General features: G+C 40.2%; 1 protein-coding gene across 2 annotated transcripts in view; it reads left to right on the top strand.

The window, feature by feature from the left end:
* Window positions 1-2428: 2428 nt before the first annotated feature.
* The window catches only part of LOC121417566 (PAX-interacting protein 1-like), a 39354-nt gene continuing 29730 nt past the window's right edge, over window positions 2429-12052 (top strand). Inside the window, exon 1 of one of the 2 annotated variants that reach the window (XM_041611304.1) lies at window positions 2429-2637. In XM_041611304.1, coding sequence (XP_041467238.1) covers window positions 2542-2637 — 96 coding nt within the window. In that variant the 5' untranslated portion in view covers window positions 2429-2541. The remainder of the gene's footprint in view (window positions 2638-12052) is intronic. The other variant, XM_041611303.1, reaches the window with a different exon arrangement.

Consider the following 12052-nt stretch of genomic DNA (forward strand, 5'->3'; position numbering starts at 1 on the left):
AATGTGTGGTACCATTTATTCTTTAAAAAAAAAACCTCCATTGAAACCTGCCTCACCTCCTTTTAAATTGGCTTCACCATCATTTGTAGTAGTTATAAAAAACTCCATTGGAACTTGCCTCACCTCCTTTTAAATTGGCTTCACCATCATGTGTGGTACAGTTTATTCTTTTTAAAAACCTCCATTGAAACTTGCCTCACCTCCTTTTAAATTGGCTTCACCATAATTCAGAGTACAGTTATAAAAACCTCCATTGAAACTTGCCTCGCCTCCTTTTAAACTGGCTTCACCATGATATGTGTGGTACAGTTTATTCTTTTCAAAAAACCTCCATTGAAACTTGCCTCACCTGCTTTTAAATTGGCTTCACCATAATTCAGAGTACAGATATAAATCCTCCATTGAAACTTGCCTCGCGTCCTTTTAAACTGGCTTCACCATCATGTGTGGTACAGTTTATTCTTTTTAAAAACCTCCATTGAAACTTGCCTCACCTGCTTTTAAATTGGCTTCACCATAATTCAGAGTACAGTTATAAAAACCTCCATTGAAACTTGCCTCGCCTCCTTTTAAACTGGCTTCACCATGATATGTGTGGTACAGTTTATTCTTTTTAAAAAACCTCCATTGAAACTTGCCTCACCTGCTTTTAAATTGGCTTCACCATAATTCAGAGTACAGTTATAAATCCTCCATTGAAACTTGCCTCGATCGCCTCCTTTTAAACTGGCTTCACCATATGTGTGGTACAGTTTATTCTTTTGAAAAAACCTCCATTGAAACTTGTCTCACCTCCATTTAAACTGGCGTCACCATAATGTGTGGTACCATTTATTCTTTTTTAAAAAACCTCCATTGAAACCTGCCTCACCTCCTTTTAAATTGGCTTCACCATCATTTGTAGTAGTTATAAAAAACTCCATTGGAACTTGCCTCACCTCCTTTTAAATTGGCTTCACCATCATGTGTGGTACAGTTTATTCTTTTTAAAAACCTCCAATGAAACTTGTCTCACCTGCTTTTAAATTGGCTTCACCATAATTCAGAGTACAGTTATAAAAACCTCCATTGAAACTTGCCTCGCCTCCTTTTAAACTGGCTTCACCATGATATGTGTGGTACAGTTTATTCTTTTTAAAAAACCTCCATTGAAACTTGCCTCACCTGCTTTTAAATTGGCTTCACCATAATTCAGAGTACAGTTATAAATCCTCCATTGGAACTTGCCTCGATCGCCTCCTTTTAAACTGGCTTCACCATGATATGTGTAGTACAGTTTATTCTTTTGAAAAAACCTCCATTGAAACTTGTCTCACCTCCATTTAAACTGGCGTCACCGTAATGTGTGGTACCATTTATTCTTTTAAAAAAACCTCCATTGAAACCTGCCTCACCTCCTTTTAAATTGGCTTCACCATAATGTGTGGTACAGTTTATTCTTTTAAAAAACCTCCATTGAAACTTGCCTCACCTGCTTTTAAATTGGCTTCACCATAATTCAGAGTACAGTTATAAAAACCTCCATTGAAACTGATCGCCTCCTTTTAAACTGGCTTCACCATGATATGTGTGGTACAGTTTCTTTTGAAAAAACCTCCATTGAAACTTTTCTCACCTCCATTTAAACTGGCGTCACCATAATGTGTTGTACCGTTTATTCTTTATAAAAAACCTCCATTGAAACCTGCCTCACCTCCTTTTAAACTGGCTTCACTATAATGTGTTGTACAGTTTATTTTTTTTAATAACCTCCATTGAAACTTGCCTCACCTCCTTTCAAATTGGCTTCACCATGCAGGTATATTCCATTCTTTTTAAAAAACATTATTGTTCACTTCCCTTACTTAGATCAATTGGCTATAATTATACACTATTCTTCCCTTACAAAAAGAAAACCTGATTGTACTCCAGCCTCCCCTGATCTGACATTTGCCTCTATTACAGTATACGTCTACTGTACATAGAGTAATTATCTCTTTATATCGGAAACTTCGTTTAACCGAATTGCCATGCACTCTCTCCCACGCGGACAGCATGGAATAGTACACACACGTTATTGACAACTTCTCTCTGGAGCCAATGTTCCTCTCATATAACTCTCTGCATGCATGCACTTCTGTGTGCATGTTTGTATGGAACACACACGACCACAATCTAATGAATATTCATCGGCGAGAGTGACGTCATTTTACGAGTGTCCTTTCAAACTGAAGTATTAAGTGCCTACCGTAAATAACTCAGGTGTATTTTGAAAATGGAAATACAAAGATTAATTACAGAAAATCTGTACCAAAAATTGATTTTTTTTTTTTTTGGGGGGGGGGGGGAATACTTGACAAAAAGAGAGCGAGAGAGAGGGAGAGAAAAAAAGAAGATTTCTCACCACAAACGTCGCACACAATAGTTTGCGATTTCGATTGATTATGTCCGACCTCGCCTTCCATAATCATCGGCGCGCCATCTTCATTCCGCGCGAACAAAAACCTGACTATGTGAGAGTAAGAATGACGATTTCTTCTTGAAAATTGAGCTATTTTAGTCATGGAAAATGCGATGGTGGATCCAGAAAATGCTCTTGTGCATTTGGAATTCTTCAAAGATGTCCATTACTACCTAATTGGAACAATTTCAGAAGAGGTAATTTTTACATTATTTCAATTTTTCATTCCAGTCCCGTATGTGTCTATTCCCGTTAGTGATGATGTCTTATCGAATTGCACTCATGCCCACTCTAGGCGACACCGCAATACTTACCCGTGTTAAGAAACTGAGACTCCACTCACGCGCATTTGGGCAGCCCTAGCTTAGAACTAAGCTTTCTTTCCGTAAAAAATCTTTATTCTTATGATTCAATAAATGTTAATGGATATATAATTACTCTTAAATCGGTACTCACCGGTTCTTTTCTTGAATTTTCTGCCAAATTCCCACGCTTCTGGCTTCAATTCTGCGATGGATTCTGTTGCCATAGACAGCTACACATGCAACTCTATTTATAAATGGAGCGCCCCTTACGAGAGTTGTTAATGCCGCGGAAAAATTGTTAGGCATTTTGGCCTGTGGTCAAGGCGTTCTTTTGTTCTATTTTTTTATAGGTATGAGATCGAAATCACAGCGACTATTCACACTGTTCCATAATGATTCCGAAAGGAGGTGCAGCACCCCCCACCCACATGGGCGCAAATCCCAGGGGGACACTTCCCCCTAACCCAAAATAGTAGGGGCACATTATCAAATGTCCCCCTACTATTATATGATGGAAAGAAATAGGCCTACATCATTTAAATCGAAGTAAAACATGTATTTTGGACGAGACGACCTTCTTTTGGGGGTGATAAACCTTCCTTTTTGTTTTTTTTTTGTTAGTTTTTTTTTTTTTTTTTTTTGCCTGTTTCCAGCCCCTGGTCCCCTACCTTAGATTTCCACCCTTGCCTCCCACTACTCTTGATATTGTTTGCGAATCTGTTTTGTAAATTAAAGGGGAATTTCACCCTGATAAAAAGATGATGAAAATATGAGAAAAATCATTTCAAAATATCGATGAAGGTGTTATTTGACAAAAAATGGAGTTGATGAATTTAGAATGCTTGATTTATTGTGACGTCTATAACGAGCAGTTGCTCTATCCTAAATATAAAATGCCCAAATTTCCCATTTTTAATGGTCCGTAACGACCCACTTTTTTCTTTTTGATAACAAGTATGAATTGATATAGGCCTACTAAAATGTACCATAAAAATCATTATCATGTATTTCTTGACATTTCATTTACTTTTTTACCATAATAATAGCTGCTTGCAAAGGCCTACGCCGTCACAAAAAAACCCGGGGGGCCGGGGGGCACTTACATTGACGAGTGGATACCATGCGCGACCAAAAAAAAACGTAAAAAGGATGTCCTTATCACGATAGGGCACGTTACCTACGTAACGTGATAAGGGTGTCAAAAACACAAAAATAACGAAAAAAGGATATCTATTAATTCGCTAGGAAAACCGTCGTGTTTAGGGTCTAATTTGCGGGGATGATAAAACAAAATCAAAATGTTTTATAAAGGATGTCCTTTTTGCTCCAACACTTCGTGTTTAGAGTCCGATTTGCGCGAGGTGTAGAAGGTGGGGTCGTACTAAACCAAATTAGGTAAAGCCGACGACCGAAGGACCCGTAACAATAAAACATTCCTGTACTTGTTTAGGGGTTCATTTCAGGGAATATTTGCCAAGAGTATCGTTTTGTTTCCAATACTTGTTAAGGGTAGGGTTTCACACGCCAATACTTGTTAAGGGGTGCATTTTCAGAATATGGAAATTACGTGTTTAGGGTGCTTTTCGAGACCCCATGGTCGCGCATGGTATCCACTCGTGAATGGAAGTGGCCCCCCCCGGGCAAAAAAAAAAATCTTACCTTTGAAAAAGATTGGTGGGGGATGGATTTTCCTCGAACGCATACCAATTTTTTTTCTGCTATTTTCATAATAAACTTTAAATGAATTCAACTTTGCACTACTTAATTTTTTCAAAGACAAAATAACAAAATTACATCTCGTCATCATCATCATCACCACTATCATTAGCATCACCATCATCATCACCACAACCGTCACCACAACCATCATCATCACCAAGATAATTTTCATCATCGTCATTGCATGCCATCATCATCTTTTTTTTTTCTTTATTTTTTCCCCATCCCTTCTTCTTTTTTTTCTTCCAATATTCCTCCTTTTTTTAGAGCGGCACACCGTCATGCTCCCTCACTGATTATCCGCCTCTATATGCTTGGTGTTGTATGAATTGGCGGATACCTGAATGAAATACTGAAGAGAAAATAAGGAAAGGGAAAAAGTAAGAAGAAAAAGAAGATGAGGAGAAGAAAAAAAGAAAGCCAAACAAATGAAACAAAACAATGTCAAAATTTCGTAATAAAGTCTTCTACATGTACGTCAGTTTAATAATGATGTTTTCATTGAAATGAGAACAAAAAAAGAATTGAAACCATAGGCGGCGGAAGCGGGGACGTTCCCCCCTAAATTTGTTGTTGACCTTTTTTTTTTTTGCTTGTCAATTTATTTTCCTACGTCCCCCCTAAAATGTTTGGGTTGAGAGCCTTTTTTTTTGCTTGTCAAAATTTTTTAGGTTGTCCCCTCCTAAAATTTGGGGCTTCCGCCGCCAATGATTGAAACAGGACTACATTATAGTGTAAAGAAATAGAGGGAAGCTCCGAGACAATAAAAAGGTTGAAAAAGAAAAAAATGTGAAAACACAAAGCTCTCACAACATGAGCATAATAACAAATAAGCGAGGACAAGTAGCTGAGGGACCCCCCCCCCAACTCTCTCTCTCTAGTTATCTATCTATCTATCCGACTCGATTATATAAGAGAAGAATTTACTAATCAAAATATTATGAGCAAAAAGCACGAGCTGATATTTTTTATGAATATTCAAAACTGATAGAGAGACGCAATCGAATTATTCGATTGCGACAAAATTGATGATCTGAGAATTTATTGTTTTTAGGAATTCATTAAAAGCATAAAGTTGATCAGCATTAAAATATGGCAGGCGCAACGCATGAGCTAAAGCTTTATAGGCATACACCGATAAAAAATTTTAAGTATTTTTGGTAATCATGAAAAAAATTGATATTTCATGAAAGAAAGCTCAAATCCCGAGGAGGAATATTCTTATGAATTGACTTTAAAAAAAACTGTGGTAAGCCCCATTTAATATTTGATTATAAGTCGAATAAAACAGTAAAAGCTGACAAACGTTCGCGTGATATTTGGCAACCTCCCCCCCCAAAAAAAAAAAAAATAAATAAAAAATAAACAAAAGTTTTTAACTATAATAATGATCGAAGGTAATTTTGTCTCGCGTAGAACTGGACAAATGAAAAAAAGATTGTCACTAAAAAAATGAAGGTAATTTTGACCCACGTAAAATTTGGCGAGCCCCCCCCCCAAAAAAAAAAAAAGGAAAAAAGGTTTTAACAAGCAAAAAAAGGCTAAAAAGGAGAAAGAAGAGACAAGAATAATTATGAACGAAATATCCCCATTACAAATAATGCTGTGATCATCATAAGGGAGGGGCCCGGGGGGCCACTTCCATTCACGAGTGGACACCATGCGCGACCATGGGGTCTCGAAAAGCACCCTAAACACGTAATTTCCATATTCTGAAAAGGCACCCCTTAACAAGTATTGGCGTGTGAAACCCTACCCTTAACAAGTATTGGAAACAAAACGATACTACTGGCAAATAATCCCTGAAATGAACCCCTAAACAAGTACAAGAATGTTTTATTGTTACGGGTCCTTCGGTCGTCGGCTTATTTGGTTTAGTACGACCCCACCTTCTACACCTCGCGCAAATCGGACTCTTAACACGAAGTGTTGGGACAAAAAGGACATCCTTTACAAAACATTTTAATTTTGTTTGATCATCCCCGCAAATTCGACCCTAAACACGTAATTTTCCTAGCGAAATAGATACCCTTTTTCATTATTTTTGCGTTTTTGACACCCTTATCACGTTACGTACGTAACGTGCCCTATCGTGAAAAGGACATCCTTTTTACGTGTTTTTTTGGTCGCGCATGGTATCCACTCGTCAATGTAAGTGGCCCCTCCGGGGGGAGGGGTCGCATAACTAATATGAACAACGTATTTAATTCCAAAATATTTACTACAAATCTCAATAGGGGGATCGGGCAGAAATGCTCACCCCCACCCCCACCCCCCGATCCGCCACTGATTCCAATCAATAATGACATTTATCTGCAATACTGATACTTTGGAATCAAGATACTGAAGATTGATACGCTTTACATAAATTATGAACGTCTGACAAAAAGATAATCTACCGATCACCTGACCGATCAGCTGACCAGTTCGCGTATCACTTCGGAGTTGATCACTCGTCGCAGCTGTGTGGAACGCTCACCGAAAATCAACAAAAAGGGCCTGAAATGTAAGTTTAATGATAATATATTTTAATTTGAACTACTTAATTAATACTTTTAATGTATCCCCACCAAATGAAAGTCATATCACGTAACTCCAATTTGTATTAAGGCGTACATTTACCAAAGTCTTGGGTTGGAAATCAGAACAGTATTCTCTAACCCATATTTTTAGGTAATGTCGCCTATGAGGTCCATACATGTTAATGTTTGGACCTCATTGGTACTAGGAGTGCTCATGCCATGGTTTCAAATCGTCTCGTGTGTGAAGGATTCATATGCACCTGGTGCACGCGAATCTTTCACACCCTTTTTACTATAATAACTATGACTTTACATCATAGCTAAGAATTGTACTTGTTCTATAACACTTACCGAACCATATGGATCGTTCGTTGAATTCTCTTTGCTGTCTTTTATAATAAAATAAGAGCATTTTTCGTGATCTTCACGTAGATAACTTCTGCTCAGCGTGGATATCAATTTTTGCCTAAAGAGGGCGCGCGATATTATTCACCAAGCCGGTAGGCACTTAAGAACCAAGTTTGAAAGGATACTCGTAAAATTATGTCACTCTCGCCGATGAATATTCATTAGATCGTGGTCGTGCGTGTTCAATACACACTGAGTGCATGTATGCAGAGAGTTTGTATTGAACACGCACGACCACGATCTAATGAATATTCTTCTTCTTAGTTGTTCTTCCCCCGGTATTCGAGGATCAGCGGCTATCCGCAGGTTGGGTGTTGAGCAGAAGTAATTTCTCTACACGAATGTGATGAATTTTAAGAATGTATCTGAGGCAGCACAACGAACAATTGTGTACAACGGATAGCGGAGCGTGAACGTAGCGGTCGTGTACAGTTTTGCTTATTACATGACGTCATCCAGCCCCTGCCGAGAACCAATTTATGAATGAAAATATAGTAAGCATGCGCAGTGCAAGCCTTTTATTTCCCCACACAGAATTCCACCAAAACAAGTGTGCAATTCTCTATCACCTCGTACCAAAATCGACCTAGAATTTCACTTTCCCGTATTTTATATGAATTATGAAAGGTATTCTCGGAGGATCTATTTTCTCACCGATACTGCACAGGTAAGCAAATTTCGATTACTTCTTGCTTTTCCGTCAAAATCTTACGAATTAGCGTCTATATGCCATCGTGTTCGTTGGAATTTGTAGAGTCTATCGCAACGTGCACAAAGTCAATTGGCTTCCGGGTTTCGGAGCGTCGCCTGAATATGCATAAAATTGCAGAGTTTCGATAATTTTCGATCGATACCGGAGCGATCCGATCACGAACCAAAACTATTTACGGCGTACACAACGTGACCGGATATCGTTATCGCTATCGATACTTCCGCACGCAGTCCGAAGGAATTATTTTTGGGACCACGTGGTCATGACGTGATCTGCGCGATTGACCAATCAGCGGTCTTCGAATCGCTGTGCGGAGACGATCTATCCATTGTACACAGTCTATGGACAATTGTTCGTTGTGGGCAGTGGGTCATAACATTGGCAGCAAGAGCGATAGAAAGGTGCGAGGAGGGTAATAAGATATTAGTGGCAAAGATGAAGGGGTGAGCAGAGGTGAAGGCTTGGCTGACTGAAGCAGGGAGGTTAGAGATAGGACATGTTGAATGAGAACACACCGTTGGGGTTTGAGGACTGGGCAGGAAGCAAGGAAGTGGGTGGAGCTTTCTTCCTCCGTTGAGCAAAGTCTGCAGGTGGCGCTGGGAGACTTGCCTATGGTCTTCAGTCTTTGTTGTGTTAGATATGTGCCTGTCAGAAGTTGGGAGCGAAGTCTTGCAGCAATACGGAGGTGTGAGGGAAGTGCAGGGGGGAATAGACGGCTAGGGCCTGGGAACGTTGAACAATGCTTCCAGTAGGCAAGAGTGTTCTTCTCTTGAATGGCATCAACTAGGTCAGCATTGTGCTTCTTGAAGATGGCCTGGCGGCACAATCTTTTCCAAGTGAGGTAGTCGATGCTCTGGGAGCCAGATAGGATGGCAGGCAAGCTGTATTTGGCGATTAGCTGCTTCCAGTAGGAGATGAAAGGGACATCAGCAGCGAGAGCATGTAGAAGTATTCTATGCTCAAACCTATCGCTTGGTAGAGTAACCAGTTGCCCGAGAGTCATCAAGGTGTTCAGGTCGATCTGCATAGAGAGAGGGATAATTCCGGTAAGGAGAAAGACTGCCTCGTTTGCTGTGCTTCTGGGGAGCCCTAGGAATTTTTTGAAGAGAAGGGCCTGTGCTGAGTCTAGCTTATCCCTGGATCTCTTGGTAACTCTAATGGCAGCAATGCCATAAAGCATCCTAGGAATGCAATAGATGGTCCATAACTTGGCAATAGTTGGAGGCCAGAAGTTGTTTCTTGAAGCCGAACCACCTAGCAGAGCAAATATGGAGTTATATCCCTTGGCAATGATGTTCGGTGCAGGATCTTGAGAAGTTGAGGACTTGGTGACACCAAGATGGGGATGCTGACTGACTTCCTTAACTTCTTCTTCATTCAGGTACCAAGTGTGCTTGAGGTGGTCTTGAACATTAAAGACGAGGATTGCACTTTTTGATGGATTGATCTTGTACTTCCATGTGGTTGCATAGGTATGGGTGAGACTCAGCATGCATTGAAGTTCTTTGGCTGAGGACGCTATGAGGGCCACATCGTCAGCTAGAACAATTACCCCCGCATACAGGTTTTGGCAGTGGCAACCAAGATCTTTGTCTCTTAGCAACTTTATCAAGCCGTCAATGAAGATGTTGTAGAGAAGAGGGGAGAGGATTCCTCCTTGTCTCACACCCTTCTGAAGAGGAAAGGAGCAGCTGGCATCCCCTTTCCATAGTACTCTGCTGGATGCACCATTGTACATTTCCACCAGTGTTGACTGAGCTTCGAGTGGTATAGGCGTGTCAGCTAGCTTTTGAAAGAGGCCAGGGTGCCAGACACAATCAAAAGCTTTAGCAGCATCCAAGAGGGCAAGATATGTTGGCTTCTTCTGAGAAGTATTCAGCTCAATAAGCATCTCAAGGGTCAGTGAAGCAAGAATACAGGATTTTGAGGCTTGGAATCCAAACTGAAGTTCGTCAGGTGTGTTGACTTCAGCCAAAGAGTCCTCAATCTTAGGTTTTAGGGCAATTTCCACGAGCTTTGATAGAGTTGGGGTCAGGGAGATAACCTCTGTAGCTAGAGGTTTGACAGGTTTGCTCCCTCCTTTGTGCAGTGGAATAATCATTGCTTCCTTCAGTGACGCTGGAAGATGTGCCAGTTTGATGGAGTTTTGGAGGAGAAGGAGAAGAAGGCGACGGAAAATTGGACCCGAGTGAACCAGATGCTCAGAAGTTATGCTGTCGAGGCCTGGGGCTTTGTGAAGCTTGAGTTTTCTAATGGCTGTGTCAAGATCATGGGAGGTGAGAGTAAGTAAGACTTCTTCTGCACCTTGTGATTGAGTGAGGGGCACTAGGGCATTAGGGGAGTGCTCAGTCATGTGTTTGGTTCCTTCGAAGTTGGTTGCAGTAGGATCTGAGGAGAGAAATAAGATTTCCAGCCCTTGATGACATCCTTGCCCTTGAACAGGGTCTCTTTGTAAACCATGAATGGGAGGTCCACTGTTGAGGATTTGCCTGCTTTGTTTGACTTTACCAGGCTGTAGAACAAGGAGCTGTTCATGTCATTTGCTGACTCTATCTTTCCATGCAGTTTGAGTCTGTTGGAGGCTTCAGATTGTCTCAGAATATTCAGAATATTCATCAGATTGTCTCAGAATATTCAGAATATTCATCGCGACAGTGACGTAATTTTACGAGTGTCCTTTCAAACTTGGTATTTAAGTGCCTACCGTACCTTTGTTTACGGTGTTGCAAGCTAGCTGCATTCTAGGCGATCAGCATTATTTTCTTGCTCGTTCAATCCACTTTCATCATTATCTTGTCAAAAGATGGCGTACTTTACCAATAAGTGTATACATGAGATGTAACCTGTTGATTATTGGTACAATTTCCTATTATGCGCTGACGACTTGAATTGAGAATGTTCGATACGAAAAATTGCTTTTCGATTGTTGTTTGCGTACTTTCCACCGCAGTATTAAGGACGGATCGAACGGAGTATCCTGGTTGAGACTTGGAGGTAAGCGATAAAAACACTTTTATAAATAATTTCCATTTCATTTTTAAAACAAAATTAAACCATTACAATAAGAGTACGAAAGTGGAGAAATGCTGAAACGTTTGGCGTTTTTCATTCCCTGACATTCGTGTGATGAATGAAAACGTCAAAGTCCACTATGAAACCACATGCGTTGTGCGAGGTTAGTATTACTAACCTCGCATGTTGTGTGAGTGATCAAATTGTCTTCACTTGCTCACTGCAAGCCTGGTCCTGGAGGCGTCTAGGGAGTAAAAGTTATTTACTACTGTGGTAAAATTATAAATGTATTTTACCTATTGATCCCTCAGTAATTGAAGCCCAGGATATGGATTGTAATTTGTAGATAAAACTCGAGTCGAAGGGTGAACGGGCTAAGCAAAGTAGGTTTGTGATGATGGTGTAGGTAATCACACACGTCCTGCTCGCAGCGCGACTGGTAATTAAAAGGGATGATGGTATGAGTTGCCTGTGGGAAAGAAAGGGTGGAAAGTGGGGTTATCAGGAGGAAATTACTGATATACTCACCAGACAGAAGTTGGTGCGAGGCACGATGAAAAAGATAAAGCAAAAAGCAGGCCAAAATAAACTTGTAGGATGTGGACTTTTTGGTGTGATGTGTACTTCTTACTGTAGATAATTGATATTGGTCACTTGGTGTGACATATTCATGGTGTAGATGTAGATACAACTCAAAGGGCGAAGGTTGATTTGTGTAGATCACAGACGTCCTCGTCTCGCACCGGTTGACTCTCCAAGTGTTCATTCTTGGCTGGCCTGACAATGCAGCTCAGACATTTTGTTGAACCGCTTGAACCACTTATGTAAAAATTATTATTTAGCAAATAAAAGAATTTGAATTTGAATTATCTGTGCAGATTATTAATAAATTATTATTGTAATAAGAAAATTCATGATAAGTGATAATTACAGG

This window comes from Lytechinus variegatus, chromosome 6, assembly GCF_018143015.1.
Source record: "Lytechinus variegatus isolate NC3 chromosome 6, Lvar_3.0, whole genome shotgun sequence".
Taxonomy (NCBI): Eukaryota; Metazoa; Echinodermata; class Echinoidea; order Temnopleuroida; family Toxopneustidae; genus Lytechinus; species Lytechinus variegatus.